At 37.7% G+C, this 20,481-nt stretch overlaps 1 protein-coding gene across 3 annotated transcripts in view; it reads right to left on the bottom strand.

Moving 5' to 3' along the window:
• The window catches only part of ntrk3b (neurotrophic tyrosine kinase, receptor, type 3b), a 126,039-nt gene that overhangs the window by 63,077 nt on the left and 42,481 nt on the right, over window positions 1-20,481 (bottom strand). For all 3 annotated transcript variants that reach the window (XM_060884619.1, XM_060884627.1, XM_060884637.1), the window contains exons 4-7: window positions 11,264-11,332; window positions 5,676-5,830; window positions 3,322-3,464; window positions 3,073-3,214 (exon numbers count right to left, since the gene is read on the bottom strand). In XM_060884619.1, the coding sequence (XP_060740602.1) occupies window positions 3,073-3,214; window positions 3,322-3,464; window positions 5,676-5,830; window positions 11,264-11,332 (509 nt within the window). The remainder of the gene's footprint in view (window positions 1-3,072; window positions 3,215-3,321; window positions 3,465-5,675; window positions 5,831-11,263; window positions 11,333-20,481) is intronic.

Genomic DNA, 20,481 nt, shown 5'->3' with positions numbered 1-20,481 from the left:
CCTACTAAGTGTTTCTGATTACACTTACATAAAAGCTTCAGGGTGCTTTATTGTTAATTGGCTTATCTGTTCGTTTGCCATCTTGTCACCATTTTAAACTTCTTGAGGAAGAACAGTGAGAGGGAGAGAGAGAGAGAGAGAGAGAGAGAGAGAGAGAGAGAGAGAGAGAGAGAGAAAGAATCTCACTGTTCTTCCTCAAGAAGTTTAAAAGAGAGGAAGAGAATATATATAAACAGCTTGGATTGTATAAGGATTATCAAAGATCATCTGATTTCCTCAAACCTCCCAAGGTCCCAAAATAAAGGTGGTCCATAGCTGTGAGTGCATGGTGACCTGTAATGGACTGTTGTTGCATGCAGGGTGTATTTAAACTATTCACAGAATGACCCTGGATGCACCATGACGAACATAAAGTAGTTATTAAAGATGAATGAGTGGGTTCAGTTTAAAATGAAGCAATGAAACATTATCATATATTCTGCTTAAAAGAACTGAACAGAAGGATGATTGTTCTTTGTTCACCAATTACTGGCGATACATAGTAATGAACATATTAAAAGATTTTTTTTTTCTTCTCATCTACAGTAATATGCCTTATCTAACTTGCACTGGAATGGCAAATAATTAATCATTATGTTTCAATTAAAGGCACTTAAACCAATCGATTCCTCACTAATGTTAAATAAAAGTCATTAAGACAATGAAACAGCGATCAGACACTAAGTAGTTATTGTAAGGATGATGTCGTCAGCAGTTTTGGAGTGCAGCACAGTTCATCTAATCCTGATTTTCACACTATTGGGTGGTGTTGGAGAATAATCTGGAACTCTTCTGTGCTTTTTATTTGCATATTTAGTTATAATCTAACACCAGATACCTGATTTGGTAACTGCTGATGATGGAGATTTAGGGAATGGTAATTTATTTGCCATTACGTCAGTTTAAGCAATTTTCAAGAGTGCCATTAAAGGGAAATGACGTAATCAGCACACAGGTTTGGAATAAAAAGCAAACGTTAGCTAACAAACGAGTCTGCAGAATACACTCTGGGTGGGACACCAGTCCATGGCAGGACAACATGCATACAAACATTCAGATCCAATCCACCTGCTGGAATGTTTCTTTTAAGGTAAATGAAAATCAGAGATCCCAGAAGACAACGTGAGCTCAGGATCAAACTAGGGATCCTAGATTGCAACATGATCCTAGAGATCCATGTCTGCAACAGATATTGTAATATATTCGGTGCTTCACTGTTGCTAGCAGGCTGAGATTCAACTAAAAGACAAAACAAGAATTTGGTGAAAGATTTTCACAATCCATGCCATGTAGTGCACTGTAGTGTAGTCGAAAAATTTCTTCATGTTGTAGTTAGTCTTCATAAATGTTTGTCTATATGTGCTGCCAGTATTATTACTGAGACTAATTCCTATAAAGTTCCAGCAAATTATATGTAAGGGTCAAAAATACAGTTCAACAGAAATATTCCTGAACCAACTTAAATGTTTTACAGCTACTGACTCGTTTAAATCCCTAAAACAGTTGTTAAATTGACTATTAAAGTGCCTAACAATGATAATGTAAAGAATGATGCTCTCTGAACAGCAACAATTTCAATTCAATTCAGTTTTTTTTTTTGTGTAGAGCTTTTAACAAATGTCTCAAAGCAGCGGTGCAGGAAGTTAAAATTGATATTTTCAATGGACCGTGATAAATTTCAGAAAAAAACAAAAATTCATTTGTATTATTATGGGCGTATTTTTTTGGGATTAGCCAGTAAGGCAAAAAATCACTCAGAACATCTACTACTACTGTTTTCAGTCAGTATTATAGTATGTTCTTTTTTAAATCAAGTTCATTTTAGCTCATCATAATATCATCATTTAGGGGGGCACGGTGGCTTAGGGGTTGGCACGTTCGCCTCACACCTCCAGGGTCGGGGTTCGATTCCCGCCTCCACCTTGTGTGTGTGGAGTTTGCATGTTCTCCCCGTGCCTCGGGGGTTTCCTCCGGGTACTCCGGTTTCCTCCCTCAGTCCAAAGACATGCATGGTAGGTTGATTGGCATCTCTGGAAAATTGTCCCTAGTGTGTGATTGCGTGAGTGAATGAGAGTGTGTGTGTGCCCTACGATGGGTTGGCACTCCGTCCAGGGTGTATCCTGCCTTGATGCCCGATGACACCTGAGATAGGCACAGGCTCCCCGTGACCCGAGGTAGTTCGGATAAGCGGTAGAAGATGAATGAATGAATGAATGAATATCATCATTTATACCTACCATTCCTCAGTTACAGACGTTCGCTAAAGATTTCACCCCAGTTAAGCTCAGACAACCCAATAGTCTCTTAATGCATGTAATTACACGGCTGCCTGTCACAACAACTGACTCCTTGTGTGATGTGTGCATATTTGTGAAAAAACTCATCTATGGAATTAAACCACTGTGAATCAAAATCGCTGCACTGCAGGGTGAGAACGTTAGTTACTGTAAATCCACCGGATTAAAAAGTCAAAGAAAACTATCTACAACAACGAATTGGAAAGTAATTGAAGGTAGTATACAAACACATTCAGGCATTTACCAAGCTAATGTTTCGGCAGTTACGGCTGTTACACAATGTTTGCTTTGAGCAGATGTGCAGGCAGCATCCTTGAATTTTAAGAGTTTGTGTTGTTATTATATGCCAGATATTATCCACTGTAATTGTACACTGTCTATTCTTGTTATGGTAAATATTGTAGACTGTAATTCAAGTCTTTTGCAGCTAAATTGAGATTATGTAAATGCAAAATATATTTTTTTAAGAATGCACCAAAAGAAAATGTGGCAAAAGAATAAACCCTTGCAGCATTATAAGGAAAAGCAGAAGCAGACAATGCTAAGTCTGAGTTGATTTCATATAATAATTACAACCTCTCGAGACTGTTTGAATATAATAATACTTCGAAAGCTTTTAACATTTTGACATCTTCAATTAAATATTATACTGCCGATAAAATGATTTCCCTAAAGGCATCTAGCACAAAAATGCTCAATTCATTACGATTCCACTAAAAGAGTAAGGGCCACTTACATTGCACAGCCAGCTGAAGAGACATGTTGGTCATGCCAACCACGTTCGCAGAGATGCAGGTGAGGACGAAGCCGTTGTCGTCCCGGCTTACGTTGACAAGAGTGAGGTTGACGGAGTGAATCTTTGGCCAATTGAAGTTTGACTAGAGGGCAGAGAAACAAATACCAGATAGCATAATAGGGGTATCAATATATGTGTATGTGAGAATCTATGAGCTCTATGAACATGTAGCAGGCGAGTGGCCATCACCTGGTGTGTGTTGATAGAGTGGAGTCCTTTCACGGTCCAGTCCACATCAGGTAATGGGGAACCTGAACCGTTACAGCTCACTGTGATGTTGTCTCCCTCCATCACTGTCAGGTTACTGTGAGTTACGCTGATATCAGGGAGGTCTGCATTAGAAAGAAGACAAGATCGAGCTCTGTGTTAGGATTCTTGTAAGAATAATCTATAGCCACTCAAGGGGGTTGATGGGGAGATGAGAGATACAGTGAATTCTCAGCTGGTTGTAGTAGATTTTTAATTTAAGATTGTTGCACCACCTGGCCAAAATTTTTTACTGAAATGGAAAAATCAAACGTTAGACTGTTTCAAAGGTAAATGCTTTAAGGTACTTTCAAATATAGTCTATTTTAATCCCTGGTTTGAAAACCCTGCTGTAATTTCCTCCTCTGTGTGAGACCACAGCAATCACACGCAGCCCCGAAACATGATCTCTTTCTGCTATCAAGAGATTTCTAATATAAGTCAATTGCAGCAAGAAACAGACCCGACTCTGAATCGAATCGACCAAAGAAATGGAACAAAATGGAACCGAACTTGTGTATTTTGGGCTGTGAGTGACATTTTTTGTACATACAAGTTGATTAACTAAACCAAACCCAACCAAAGAAGAGAACTGTAACACTGCAGACACATCACGTGTTCTAGATATTTGGGTTGCCAAAAAAAAAAAGAGAGAGAATATAAAACCTGGATCAAATACACAAAATGATTTAGCTATGCATGTAATTATTTCATTATTCCATCTTTTCCATGGATGGGTGATTTTGTGATTTCTATGCACACTTGGCAAAGCATCAGTGACCATGCTGTTGAGCCTCGTACGCCTCTAAGCCAGTTTTGCGTTTTGCTTTTTGTCTTTGCGTTTTATGTGAAACCAATCCAAACTAGCAAACAAAGCAAAGGTACTCATTTCACACTGATTTAGATTTGGCACATAGATTAACAGATATGAAAATGCTCTGAAATTGTCTGTGCACTGCAATGGATCTCATATTTATAAAGATTTTACATGGTTATTGTGGGTTAAAGAGGTAAACTGTTTGTCTTTGAGTGTTTAGTTCTTTCTAGAAATAAATTTGGCCAATCTGGTAGTATATATATATCTTTTGAGCGTATCACATTATTAGCAGTTATATTTATCCAGGGGTCATAGTTTTGGTTAATGGCGCTTATGAAAGTAGATACTCAGGGCTTTAAGAAGTTTTAGTTTTTTTATATTTTCTGTATGGTTGGTTGATTTGCATCTCTGGAAAAATTGTCCGTAGTGAATGAGAGTGTGTGTGTGCCCTGCGATGGGTTGGCACTCCGTCCAGGGTGTATCCTGCCTTGATGCCCAATGACGCCTGAGATAGTCACAGGCTCCCCGTGACCCGAGGTAGTTCGGATAAGCGGTAGAAAATGAGTGAATGTATTTTCTGTATTGTCTTAGCTTGCTTGGGGCAATATATTAATAGAAATGATTAAAACGCCTTTTTTGTACAAATGTTTATAGCTTCTGCTCTCTGAGACACCCCAGTGCTTTATTTTAAGGATCTAAATTTTTAATGTGCTATATGGAATCACTGGAATTCTGAAATTGTAAGCTTATCTCAACAGAGATAAAAAAATATTTCACTCTGAAAGCCAGCAGTGTCCTGATTCATTTTATATCAGACTTTCGGCCATACGATAATAATAATTCATTTGTATATATACAGATTAGAAGACTCCGATATGTCAATTTCTATTCTGCCAGAACAGAAGAGAACAGAACAGAACACCAGTGTACTTGTAAAAAGGGTTAACATCATGTTTAGTAAAATGCTCTCAGTTGTCGTATCGTAGGGCAGAGGTGGGAGTAAGTCACACATGTTCAAGTCACAAGTAAGTCTCAAGTCATGAATTTCAAGTCAAAGTCAAGTCGAGTCTTTTTTTAATATTTGTCAAGCAAGTCTCAAGTCTCTAATTTGTGACTTAAGTCTAACTCGAGTTAAGTCATATGACTCGAGTCCCCCATCTCTGTCGTAGGGTATTGTCATGTTGTTTACCCCAAAGGCCTCCTATTTAGGAGTTAAGGCTTTCTTGGTTAAGACCTGCACTTAAAATCCCATGAGCATGAAATTTCACTGGTACCTATTTGGTACAGACTGGTGACTGACTTTTAGCCATACCTCAAGCGTGAGATTAAACCTCGCCAGAATACATTTTTAAAATCCGTTCCTTGGCACACTGTGTACAAAGTGACTTGTTTCTGAAATACAACATACGTTTGCCTTGATATCAAAGCAACCACTGTAACAGCTCTCTGAATATTAAAAGTGCTAAGGAAGGGTTTATACCACAGTGAGAGATGTTCATTGAACGCAGGCGGATCTTGTTGGCGCCGGTTTTGCAGTAGAGCTGCTGGGTGTGTAAACCTGCCTCCCCTCTCTGCTGCCACAGCTGGATCCAGCGAATCTCACAGCCACAGCTGAACACAATCCCCTCCAGTCGCCTGCACACAGTCAGGTCAAGCAGAGCACAGATAGGAGACATGATTAATTGTTACATTACGGTGATAAGAGCGCAACATGTTACATTAGTAAGGAATACAGAGTGCTTTGCAGTGTGCTGTAACAGGAAATATGGTGACGTGACGCAGACCCGTACGTGCGTTAGTGTTCCCACATCATAAATAAACCTCTCCTCATAGAAAACTCCAGCTTACCTATAATTAACAGTTTTCTTTATTAAATAAAAAAAACATTTATTCAAACTTAGTGCTCAACATACAAGTACCTGTGAATGAACCATTAACATTTTAATTGTATCATAGAATAAGCGCATTAATATAAGACTGTCATTTACTTTGCAGCCAGAATGATTGTCAGAGCTGTGGAGAAAAAAAAATAAATAAAAAAAATCAATGACTTCTGACATGAAATTATCCAACTGACACATAAATTTGAATTATATTTAAAAAAGGAAAAAAGGTCACATCAAACTACCCAACAGTGAGTTATTCTAAAACTACCCAAACGTTTAGAGACTGAAAGCTGAAGTACTTTGATTTTATGCAGCAGCCCTAACAGAGGACAAAACCATTTCTACATATTTGGCTTAGAGGTCAACAAAACAAGTGTGAAAATGATAATTTGGTAATAAAATAGGGTCTAGACACTAATTCCGTTCCATATTATGATAGATATTATATTGATAACAGATATGTAAACATAAATATTTTCTTGGCCATATTATCCAACAAGGAGCCGGTCACTTGATGATTATTGATGAATATTCTATTATCATTAATCCTGCTGCCTTCAATACTCTATTGTATGATAAATAAGAGTAATTTTCAGGGAACATGTTGAACAAATAAACAAATATGTGGACAGTCCTTATACATCAGTAATTACTGACCTAGAAATTATTATTATCATCACAATAGCAGAATTCAACAATTCAACTTGAATGAAAAGATTCTACAAACTGCACTGTATCTCATTATACATGGTCTTTCATCTCAGCATGATGCCCTTCCAATAATCTCTATGTCTGAGACTGAATCCAGCACTTCAATGTATGTTTTCAAACACTCCGTCATTTCACAAACCCTTTCATGCAATCTGAATGAATCTGTAGTGTGCTATTTGCTTGATTTAGCCTCCAGCCACAGTCTAGAAAACCCAGGCTTTGAAGTGACCTCAAGGTTTCTATGCATTTTCTTTTGTCGTCTTTTGCACCCACTGGAGCGACACGTCAGAAACAGCACTGTATTCGCAGGAACAGATTAACATTTTTTTAGCTCAGTTTTGAGCTGGTAATGAGAGAATGAGGGATCATTTGAATAAAACAGAGGTAAAGGATGAAAAGAGATGACTGGACTAGAGCAGAAAAATAGTAAAATTACAACAATCAATCATCTAAATCTGTTTTATTGACATATAGAAAGGTAATCCTTTGTGTGCTAGCAATTCTTGCTTAGGCATGAAAAAACACAGAACAGGCATTCAAATATATATATTTTTTAAATCAAACGCCAATAAAATTCATCTACATTTAAAGGCATATGAAGAATCTACGTACAATTGGTCTACACGCATAGTGTTCAATAAAAAAACAAGGGTCCTCTAAGGATAACTGCTTCTCAGCCCAAGGACCCAGGAATAGATAACTGCACTGAATGACATGTTGTGCTGGGTAAGTCGTATTTTTCCCGTGACCACTTTTTGGCGACATGCCCAAGTATAACAGGAGTAATACTGAGAAATGATTTTTCTGGCAGTGCTCCATGCATCAGGCTGAAGGCACAGACCAGGACAATGGCAATATGGTGATATATATTCAGTACATTGTGCACATAACGTGCACTCTCTGACCACACCTGTGCATATGCACAGTCATGCAATTATCCAAGCAGCCGATCATGCATAAAATCATGCAGATACAGGGCGGTTCATGTTCCAACATTGAAACGAGGCAAAAATAGGATCATTAGGAAGCCACTTTAAAGGTGGGATGATTTCTAAAGTCAAATTAGCTGGTTTGAGTTTTCCAGAAGATTCTTAACATGCTGGATTTTTACATACAGCAGTTTTTACACAGAATGATGTAATAAGAAAAACATCTAGTAAGCAAAGGTTTAACTCCTTTTGATAAGAGACATGAGTGAGGTCAGAGCAGAAAGGCAGACTAGCTCAAGTTAACATCAAGGCTACTGTGTGGTGACTCAGTTAACCAGTCTTTACAACTGTAGCATGTTTAAAAGCATCAGATTGCAGAACACAATTATATTTACAGCATTAGGCAGACACCCGTATCCAAAGCAACTTATATTTTAATCATTTATACAACTAAGCAGTTGAGGGTTAAGGGCCTTGCCCAAGGGCCCAACAATAGCAGGTTGGTTATCCTGGGATTTGAACTCAAAACCTCATCTTAACCAGTGTGCTACCACTTCACTGAAGACCACCTTGGGTTCCACTCATATCAGCCATGAAGATACAGTGGACACAGGCTGCAAGACTGGACAGTTGAAGACTGGAAAAATGTTGTTTGATCTTTGTCCTATTTAGGGCTGTATATCAGACATATTCAGCTATATCTCAGATATATTTCTTGAAAAATATATCTGGATGTAAATTCACAAACACTAAACCCACCGGCTGCTCTTTTGTGTAGCATTTGGACTTGGCTACTGAACTGCCTAGAGTGAGCTCGAGTATTCTAACGGCAGTTTTAGTCATTGGGGCTCATCATCAAATCCTGCAGATGTGAACACGCATATAGTTCCTAAGAGCTTAGAGCACTGACAGGGCTTCTTCTGTCAGAAAAGATAAAGTGGACTGTGCCGGATTCAGGCGGGGCTAAGAGTGCAGGTGGGCACTTTATCAGCGATTCTCATGCTGAGCTTCACTGAAATAATTATAAACAAACTGCAACACCCACCTGGTATATAAGCCTAATTCACTGTGACTGATGGTGGCTTCAGGTTTGGGGAAAAAACCTACTTTTAACATTTTACTGAGAATGCAAAACCTAGTATGGCACATATTTTCAACACAAATGACATATTTTTCAAACCTACAGAAATAATACTCCTCATTTTTAAAACAAGCATGCATTCGTTCAAAGAACTGACCATAAAAATTGATGAGAGCATTTCACTATACTGTAACTCACCGGCAATCAGTACAAGGCTGTAATGAGCAATGAGAACAATGAGGTATTTTTTTGTCCATTTGTCAAGTTTAATATTGAAACCACAAAATCCTGATAATGTCATGGCAGAATTTAAGATCTATATAGACTTACTGTATGTTGCATTTTAAAGCCAAATCAGTAGTGATGATTAGTTCTAACCTCTTGTATCACACATTATGTTTAGCTCTCAAAATACACTAAACTACACTGAGCACACAACACTAAGTGTGATCATTAAAAATGAACAAAAGATGCTATAATGGTACAGTATCAATCTCTTTTTTGTCTGTTTAAATAAAAAGTAAAACAAATTAACATAAAACTGCTAATAAAAAATGATTGATTTGTATTGATTTTCACCACCAACTATTAATTATTATTATTATTATTATTATTATTGTTATTATTATTAGGGGGCACGGTGGCTTAGTGGTTAGCACGTTCGCCTCACACCTCCAGGGTTGGGGGTTCAATTCCCGCCTCCGCCTTGTGTGTGTGGAGTTTGCATGTTCTCCCCGTGCCTCGGGGGTTTCCTCCGGGTACTCCGGTTTCCTCCCCCGGTCCAAAGACATGCATGGTAGGTTGATTGGCATCTCTGGAAAAATTGTCCGTAGTGTGTGAGTGTGTGAGTGAATGAGAGGGTGTGTGTGCCCTGTGATGGGTTGGCACTCCGTCCAGGGTGTATCCTGCCTTGATGCCCGATGACGCCTGAGACTACCGTGACCCGAGGTAGTTCGGATAAGCAGTAGAAGATGAATGAATTTATTATTATTATTATTATTATTATTATTATTTGTTATTTTATTCTTTTATTATTTTATTTTATTTTTTAAATTGCTGTGTATGTAAACAGAAATAAAAAACATGACCTTCACCATTGTTGAATTCTGCATTAACCTCCTCCTGCGAGACTAGTTTAAAAATGTAGCATGGTTATTTTACTCACTGTTACCCCTCATAAGACTCTGCTACCCTCACAGGCCTAAATGGAAGTATAACATAATAGCTAATTAGAAACTAGTAATTGGTGTAGTACACATTGGGCATTGCGGAATAATAAATACGAAGTGGGTCAAGTTCCTGCAATGTCGACCTCGCAAAAATTTTGATCCTTGTTCCGGCCCTGAATGCAAATAAGATCTTTGGTAATCATCGTGTTGTGAGTGGCTGGCATGAGAATGTTAATTCAACAAGCGCTGTATTGTTTTACTAATTCCGGCATGGCACAATGACAGCGCCTCCCTCAATGATCTACTAACAAACTGCACGCCTTATTTAACCACAGAGTGCACAAATATTCATGACAAACAAGAAAATGAGGTCAGGCTCCCAGCAGACAAAACCAATACATTTCACTGCCACGTCTTAATTAAGTAGCTCAAATGCTTCGCTTGCTTACGGATGTGTGGTGAAGCTCCAAGATCTGACGCAGATACACACGTATATGGGTGAGCCATAGTACTCCTGGTGCTTGTACAACCAGCAAATTACCTGTGTTGCAGTGATTCATAGTAGATTATCCTTAATCAGCAAGTGGTCGGGCTAGAAAAGTGAGGATGACCACTGCAATATGACAAAGTAAAAGAATATAAAATTAAAGACAGACTAAAGCGATGTCTGCTCTTCGGCAGAAAGGCTGCAGAATAAATAGCATTCGAAAAGTGCAATTTTGCTCTATGTCATTAGTTAATGGAAGACATTTATTGAGACATATGGACACTGCCGTCCAATCAAGCATCTCTAATTGGAGAAGGAGCCATTCGTCAAACGCTAAACAATCACAGTGATTTGTGGGAGATGTGCTGCAGAGCATCCTGACCTCTGATATATGTCTCGAATGTTCCGCAAAAGATATGACACATTGCAGGTTCACACATACTGACCAAATCACAGGATCTTCCAAGAACGTCATGGTGACTGTGAACGTGCTAATCGCTGCAAATCTTGCCAACTGTTTTACTAATCATTAGAATTGTCTACAGTTCTTACAATAGTGCATGAGAAGGTAAACCAAAAGGAAAAAAAACCTGTGGAACTGTGTGATTGTTCTAGTCCCTAGTTCCTTGTAGTTTTATGTAGGTATATGTCTTTATGTAGCGTCAACACTTTCGTTTCAGTACGTACAGCGTTATATATAGTTGAAATGACAAGTGAAGTCTTCTTGACTTGAGAAGGATGTTTGAGTCTGTATGATGGAAGCCTGATAAATTAATCATTTAAGTCAGTGCCTTAAAAAACTTACAGTTCAACCAGCTGAAGGTTCTTGAAGAGCTGCCAGGAGAGAGTGGTAAGTGGGTTCTTGGACAGATTTCTGTAAGACAAGACAAACAATATTAATTAGAGTATGCTTATTTAGAATTATTTAAATGCTCATGACAACAGAGTGATAGGATGTGGACCACAATTAGGTGGAGTTACTGCTGTAGCGTTGCATTCCTCAGTAACCTTTACAAATTTGGCCTAATATTATGCACTATCGGCATCAACCAATCAGGGATCGGCAAGACTAACATGGACTGATACAAATCTTTTTTAACTGTGTCTAATGCTGCATCACAGGAAGAGTAGAGGAAAGGTATATTTTGTCTACATGAGCTCATACATTTCCACGATTGGCTAGGATCACTGAGATTGACAGGGGAGTGACAATGTGCCCTCCCATCCAGGAGAAGGCGGCCAAATTTGCTCCCTTGGCTTCTGGCCACAGATGGCTATGGCATCATTGAGTTCTAAACTTGTGACAAACGAATGAGTGGGGCAAAAGAATGCATATGTGCTGTTCCATTCTGGAGCCCCACTAGTATGCTTTTTAATTATACATAGACTCTAGAGACTGCTATATATGAAAACTCCAGGAGATAAGCAGAAAAACTCAAACCTGTTCATCTGGCACCAACAACTATGCAGTGGTTAAAGTCACTGAGATCACATTTTTTTCTCCATTCTGATGTTTGGTTTGAACATTAGCTGAAATTCTTGGACTGCAATTCGGCATGATTTGTATGCTTTTTGCTGCTTTAATATGATTGGCTGATGATGTTGTATGATTAAATGATATGATTAGCGGTTGTACAAGTGTTCCTAATAAAGTGGACGGTAAGTGAGTGTATATCGATATCTTTGATATCTAGCTCTTATATAAATTTTAACGCTTATGAAAGTTTAAAAATTGTATTTGCAACAGCCTTAGTCCAAGTGTTACTAAAGGAGTTAACAAAAGCCAGGCAGGCTTTATGCAACAGGAAGTCAGGGAGAGTCTCCATCACTGCCAAGAAGAGCTGAGAGAAAAGGAACACAGCTGCGAGGGACGAAGCTGCTCCGCCAACTCAATGAGGAGAAGTTGAGCGCTTCGCAGTCGGCAAATTCAAGAGGCAATCAAAGGCTAGAGGTTATAAAAGCCAAAAAGCTGGTCGGGGACTCATAAATGGCTTCTAACCAATGACATTGGGGTCATGCATTGTGTAACAGGGCATTAGCAAATGGATGTCCATGATACAGAGTAAAAGCTTCTCCTTTCAAAAAATGGAAGGTTATTTACCTAGTTATCTATGCCTGGTGGACCATGGGATATTAGCTATAAGGCTACAAATAACATTTCCAGTTTCTGCTTTTCACAGATCCTTTTATCCTTTAGTCTGCAGTCAACTGTCCAAATAGCTATAAGCTATAGAAAAGATTTGTAAGAATTAACCAGGTATTCTGTACTTCAACCGGAAATGATGATAAAAAAAAAAACTGCTTAGTTGCTTAGCAAGGAAAATCTTTATGATATTATTAAATACATATACACTTGCATTTGCTAAGTAAAATGTATTGCAGATCTTTTTAGAAATAAATGATTAAAATAAGCAAAATGATGTGTCAATGGAATAAGACAATTTCATGCTTGACTTTAAAAGCAATTATTAATACCATAATGAGACAGTAGATAAAATTGCTTATATCTGAAATATTTTCATTGGAACTTTTGGGTTGAAGTAAATCAATTCAATTCACTGGGTCTCCTGTCACTGTATTAAATTAAATCCCAGTGAGTATCCCAAGAGGGAATACTTCAGTACAGTTTTAAATGGCAAAAACTCACCACCACAAAACAAGCAATTAGCATCCTTGGACTAATTCATTGAATAAAACATGCTTTTTCCTCCTGTGAATACAACCATGTACGTGTTCCTACCTAACAGACAGGTCTGCCTGCAACATGCAATTATGCAATTAATCCTATTAAATCCAGCACATGAAGCTAATTGTTCTTTGTCATGCTGACCTGCACTTAAATCCAAACTTAGTCTTGTACCACTGAAATGGCTCTTTAATGCAGACAGTCGATCCAGAGGCAGTGGGTTGGGTTACGCATGTGTAAATGTTAGTTCATCCTATCGGATCTGATTCTGTATAGAAGCACGGAGGTTGAGGAAGGAAGAGGCGGCGAGGCTGCCTTTAGTGGGCCTATTTTGACTACATGACCGACTCATTTTCAGGGTCGTTGGGAACTCTTATGAGTTTTATAACAAGCACAGCTCATTGCTGAGACCCGTCACCATAGCAACAAGCTCAGCCGATGCAAGCTGATTTAGTGGGAGGAGTTTGCTTGGCTCTGTGCTGGTCTCTGGTGTCATCACCCCCTACACACACACACACACACACACACACATACACACACTCACATACACACTTTCTGACTCCTCAGGAAGTCTGGGTTTTACCTTATTTGTATTCTGACGCTAGCTATTGACTCAAGACTTTCTGATGGACGTTATCAAACCATGTTACATAAAACCTTCTGAAGGGAAATGGAACTGTATTTATCAGCAGAGTAGTAACAAGTGGTCGATCATGATGGTAGGATTATTGTGGCGGTTAGGGTGACATCTTCGGCCTCAAAGTCATATGTGCATCTTATAAACATATGGCTATTACACAATATAGAGCCAAGCTGTTTCTATAAAGAACGATAAAGAAGTCAGTTTTCCTTTCTTTTCTGTAAACTCATCACACCCACACTGAACAGGTAGCCTTGTAGGTTCACTGAATCAGCGCCTTTCAGAGATCAAGGCCAGTCCGTCAGAGCAAAGCAGGTGACTAAACACTGAGAATCATTGAGTGTATTCCTGAGCCTCAAGCTAGCAGCTCAGCCAAGTGAAGGAAACATCAGCACTGTAATCAGACAATTGCCTGGTGAGATGTATATTTTATTACACGGCTGAGAGAAGAAACATGGTTGCGACAGATGTGAAGTCTATGGTATTTACAAAATTTCCTCTCGGGTGGAGGATCGAGTGTCCTGCCGAGCATTAACATTGTGCAAAATCTTCAGTCTTGTCTCGTTTCTGGTTTATTTGTCCAAACCACCTACATATTTAAGGAGATGCTCTTTAAAAAGGTCATCTCTCACCACTGTGAAGAAAAATGTCAGCAAAAAAAAGAGAAAAAAGAATTATTTACTGGATGTAAGTTAATAAATTAGAAAATAAATTAATTTGCCATGTGACATGAAGATCCACGGTGAATTTAACATTTCCAGTTCCAGGGAATATTGGAGTTGAAAAACTGACAGCATGGCTGAGAGATAATAGGATAATCAGGTCAGAGGTCTCTGAGTCTAAATGCTACCAACCTGTTTCTCTTGCTCTTGGATTTCTCATTAAAGCCTATTTAAGTGCTGAAGGTTTCAGAAGAATGGGCCTTATTACAGAGCTCACATTATGATTAGCAGAAAATTCACCATTCAACATATTGAACTAATTTTTAAAAAATATATTAGTAATAATAGAGGCCATTTTAGTCATATTTTGTATAACAGCTTCAGCACATGGTAATTTGCAGCAGCTACTGGAACACTCAAGACAACAGCTTTAATATGGAGCTTGAGTAGGCACAAAAATATGCTTCATTCTTGTAATCATTGCCTCATTATGGACCATTGGTGTGGAGCAGAACAGAGGGAGTCATTAATCCCCATGTGCTATAAGAGAACTATAAGAAGTCAGAGTGAATGTTTCTGTACGGCAGATGTTTGCTTTACTGACTCAATACACCTGAATCAGAGGAGGCAGCGCTTTGGTATTACTCTTTACTTACAGCTAAATGTGTCAACTAGGGAACTAGGGACATCTGTTGATTCAGTGCTAATTATACGAATCAGATAGCATGGCAAAAGTGCATTATTGGATGCTTTTTGGTGGGTGGATGTATGGATGGATGGATGGACGGATGGATGGATGGATGGATGGACGGACGGACGGATGGATGAACTGATGGATGGGTGGATGGATGAAATGATGGATGGATGGACGGATGGACAGATGGATGGATGGATGGATGGATGAAATGATGGATGGAACGATGGATGAATGAATTGGCAAAACATAAAATAAATCCTGAAGTATTGCTTTATTTCAAATGTTTATTTTTGCTCTGAATATTCAGCAACTCACCCTCTGCTGTTTTAGAAAATCTCATATGGCTACCTTTTTGGGTTTCAAAACAAGTCTCACTTGTATGAGCTGCTGCTCTAATCATAAAGATCTCATTTCAATACACATAATACCATTTACCTTACATTTCACATCTCTATTCTGTAATTTGTGCTGTTTTATAATTTATAATTCTACTATTATTGTCAGCTTGCACAAGAAACTACTCAACATTTTCTATAATTCACACCTGACCTGTATCTCTCAGAGCTAAAACTCTGCTTAAAATGGTTGAAAAGAGGAAAAACCTACGTATATTTTGAAAAGTAAGTGTGAGGAAAAGAGAGATTTGAGTCAAAGGACATGTATTTTATGTTCTTAACAAAGATGAGCCTGAGTGAGTGCTTAAATGTCTTTCTTACTATTAGATATTTTCATTTAAAACAGTTTCAAATTTAAACACTATACTAAATATGGCCTGGACCTTTTAGTAGTATCATCAAGTTAATAGTGCATCAATTTGAATAAATAGTTCTGTTAGCATTTCTTCTTTCATAAAAATGCATTATTCTACTTTCAGTGCCAATCGCTTTTAATTGACTGAATAGAAAATATGACAAAAATTAATAGTATAACATTATGGCTCTCATAGGGCTCCGAATAAACCCTTGGCTTGAGTGTCTGTTTTGATGTAAAGTTTCTTCCTAATTTCCTCTCAGGGAGTTTTCCTTGCTGCGCCACCTTACTGGCTATCAACCATGAACAGTCTACAAACCCACTGATCCTGATATTGTCCAAGTCTGGTTTCAGTACAGTTGTACAGTTTGATAGCTGTCAGCAGGAATGACTTCTTCTCACACTCCTTCCTATCATCTTTACTAAAAGGTACTCCACAAACTGACAAGTATGCCCTGGAGGAGGTGCAGATATTATCTGTAATGGTTATCAATCTGGACGCTATTCTCAACTCCACCACCACTTGCGAAACTTTCCTTATCTAACCTGTTAGCCTCTGTCATTTTTATTGCACTACCCCGGCAGACCGGAACATCGGCACTTCTGGCACCATAAAGTCAAGTGCAAGCTTAAATCATGATTATTCCACAGATTTGTCTCATTGGGGATCTAAGAAAATATAAATATATTTGACTTTAAACAGAATGTACACAGGATGGCAAAATTAAACAAGGGTCAGACCAGGTAGAAATCCAGTTTACTTGAAAATGAAAGGATACGAAATGTAAAAGATGCGTTTTCTTACATGACGTGGCAGTTAATATGGAAAACAGGAGAATGGGTTGTGGACTATGTAGACATCAGCATGTAAAAACAAAAATGAAGACAAAATCTAGCTAGCTAAGATGCCATTTGTTTAACTATCTGTTCCAAAATCATTGGATTAAGTGGCAGACAATTATTTCACTCCAGCAAATTTACAGGGCTAAAATCCTAGGGTGACTGGTGCGCCAAGAAAATGATACTTGCTAATAAATGTTTATATATTATGAGAAAAAAAAATTCATACATTTTTCTGACTGGGAAACGTTTATTTAGTGTGATAATACTATTAGCAATGCTTAAGTTAAAAAAATGACAATGAGGATAAATATGTACTGAAACATTGTTAATTATTTAATAGAGAAAAAGAAATGACAAATTAACAACATTAACTTTATTCCAAAGTAGTTATTGGCAATTACAGCTTCCAGACATCTACTGAAAGAAGTAATTAACTTTTTGCAGCATTGTGGTTCAATTTTGGCTTTTCTTCTTGGCAAATCCTTTTCAATACCCCAAGATTACTAGGGTTTCTCTGATGGATTTGCAACTTTCGAATCCTCAGTAAACTTTCAATGGGATTCAAGTCAGGAGATTGATTAGGCCATGGACGGTCTCGATTTATTTTAGCTGTCTTGTTAAAACGTCAATCCTCTCCCAAATCTGCTCAAAATCTTGACCAATCAGATTCAAATCTCCTGCTATATATCTCCATTCACTCACTCACTCACTCATTTTCTACCGCTTATCCGAACTACCTCGGGTCACGGGGAGCCTGTGCCTATCTCAGGCGTCATCGGGCATCAAGGCAGGATACACCCTGGACGGAGTGCCAACCCATCGCAGGGCACACACACACTCATTCACCTACGCAATCACACACTATTTTCCAGAGATGCCAATCAACCTACCATGCATGTCTTTGGATCGGGGGAGGAAAACGGAGTACCCGGAGGAAACCCCCGAGGCACGGGGAGAACATGCACACTCCACACACACAAGGCGGAGGCAGGAATTGAACCCACAACCCTGGAGGTGTGAGGTAAAATGCCTTATGTCATGCCTTAAAATGGCATGTAATACCTCAGTACCATCTGCAGAGACACTGCCCCATATCATGATGTATGGAGATGGTGTACGTTTTATCATTCACACAAACTTTCTCCAAATGAGAGTTATTGCCAAAGAGTTCTTTTTTTGTTTAATCTGAAATATATTGTTCCAATAGAGTTCTGGTTTGTCTAAGTGATTTGTCTTTTGTTGAACAGAGAATGAAATCTTTCCAAACAGTAGCAGAATCTGTGAATATATATATATATATATATATATATATATATATATATATATATATATATATATATATATATATATATATATTGGGGTATTGTTTGTGGAATTTTGAGGACAATCATGAATTTAATGGAATAAGACTGTAACAAATGTAGAAAAATAGAGGCGCTATGAATACTTTCTTGATGCACTGTATATCTATATAAGTGTCAAAAAAAGGAACCAATAAGAGTAAAGCTACTTAGACTTAGTTTTGTATTTATTATTTACAACATATGCTCTACATTTTTACCCTTACATTCTATTCTGAGCTGCTATATCATGTTTTTTTCAGCTTTTGCTCATAATACTCTCATTGTTGTTTGACTTTTTTTTCTGACATGCTGTGTTTAACATAGTGTTAAATACTTGTCCCCTGTGAACACTGTTTTTTAAAATGCATTTAAATAAGCTTGTGAATATATATTTATATAATTTTTAAACATCAAAAGATCACTGTGTGTTAAATTGAAGTGGATGTACGGACTGGAAGTATATTAAACAGCACAAACAAAAGTGTCTGAATGCTTATTTCTCCTCACTGCATTGTACTGTAGATTGATAATGTACTTTAGCCATGCAACAGTAAACCAGCTAAAACGAACGCATGCTTCATGAAGGAAACAGTACTTCACCAGCCGAAAATGGCCATTTACTACAAAATGCATGTGTAAAGACTGCTCTAAATTGCAACCAAGATCTATTAGAGATCTCATGGCACCTTGGAGAAATTAAACCGCCAATTTAAAGGAAAATTCTACAGGAAAGCTAATCATGTCAGATTGCACTTAGACTTGATAAGTGAGATCCACATCTTCATTATGAGCTACATTATCTAACAGTTATTATTCAGACAAATAGATATTAGATATGCTGCAATTTATTAGTGTTTAATAGTTGTTTATTCTGTCATGCATAGTAATAAGGTCTTAGAAGTATTAGAGAAGAGTCCTTTTGATCCAGTGCTAAGGACAATGACTAGCCCTGCATTTGCATGCCAAGTAGGAAGGGAAAAAAGAACTGAGACCCTGCTCGGTGCCACAGTGAGAGCCGTGGCGAATACACTGCGTATTTCAATAACCTGATGCAATACCACTCCTTGCGCCATCTGTGCTTTCCTATTTTAAATAACTGACTACTATATTATTCTTTTTTTTCTGCGCATATTTACACAGAGTATGTAGTGCATGTGTTAAAGACATCATATATAGAGTACTGTTCATAAGTCTAAGGCATGCTGTGCTTAAATATAATAAAATTGATTTTCTACATAGAAAAAATATAGACCAGTAAATAATACTAAACTAAACAAAATTAATATCTAATGTGACAATGCTTTGAATAAAAAAAAAGCTTAATGACTTTACTTACATTAATTGTGTACATTGGTTCCATGTGAGTAAAATTTAACAATTCGGTAAAATTATCACAATTTGTCTTTGTACATCCAAGGATTTGATCACATATTTTTTTAAAGCCCTGGATAAAATCGTTTGCTTTAGAGACCGAATATGACTAACTGCACTTTTTTTTGTGTGTCTTCATAAGGAAATTGAAAAATAAGATTTCTCAGCATCTTGAGAGAATCTACAATTGTTCTTCTGGAGCTTCTGAGCAAATTGGATTTGTTCTATTCTAACAGCCAGCATTCATTTTTGTTTCTTTACTCAAATACAAATATTTGTCTTTAAAATTTCATTTGGTTCTGAAATGCCATTTTGTAACACAAATGTCAGAAAACAATTAGTGTGTTTTTGCACAGTGCTTAATAATATTTAATACTTTAGAGTGTCAATGCATTATAATTGTCAGTAAGTTTCTGCTTTAGGAGTGTGCACATTTCAGTTTCACCTGAAGGACAAGATGTTTTTTTCTGTCTTAATAACTTCAAGAGAAAAAAGATTGCTGGTGAGGGGATAAATATTTATAGCCGTTATAATGTAACAGATTATAGGAAATAACTTTGTCTTGTAGATTTGCCACAGTATTAAACATACTGTATATACGTTGTGAAATTTCAAAGTGTGTTTTATTTGTTTAATTTAAGTGATAGCATCAGTGTGTATCAGAGCACAGGTAAGCAACATACTTGTAAATCAAAACACAAGAAACCTAAGATACGAGGTATTGGAAAACAAGGGCGTGTGGTAGCCTAGTGATTAAGGTGTTGAGCTAACAATCGGAAGGTTGTGAGTTCGATCCCAGGTCCACCAAACTGACTCTGTTGGGCCCCTGAGCAAGGCCCTTAACCCTCAATTGCTCAGCTGTATAAAAAAAAATGTAAGTTGCGCTTGATAAGGGCGTCTGCCAAATGATGTAAATGTAAATGTAAAGCAGAGGCATAATGCTAGATATGGATAATTCAAAGTACTTACAATGAGAAAATGAAACAGCAGGGTCTATATAGACTAACTAATTAAGTGCTTAACACTGAAAA

Source organism: Tachysurus vachellii, chromosome 1 (genome assembly GCF_030014155.1).
Source record: "Tachysurus vachellii isolate PV-2020 chromosome 1, HZAU_Pvac_v1, whole genome shotgun sequence".
NCBI lineage: Eukaryota > Metazoa > Chordata > Actinopteri > Siluriformes > Bagridae > Tachysurus > Tachysurus vachellii.
This window is presented reverse-complemented; position numbering and strand designations above follow the sequence as displayed.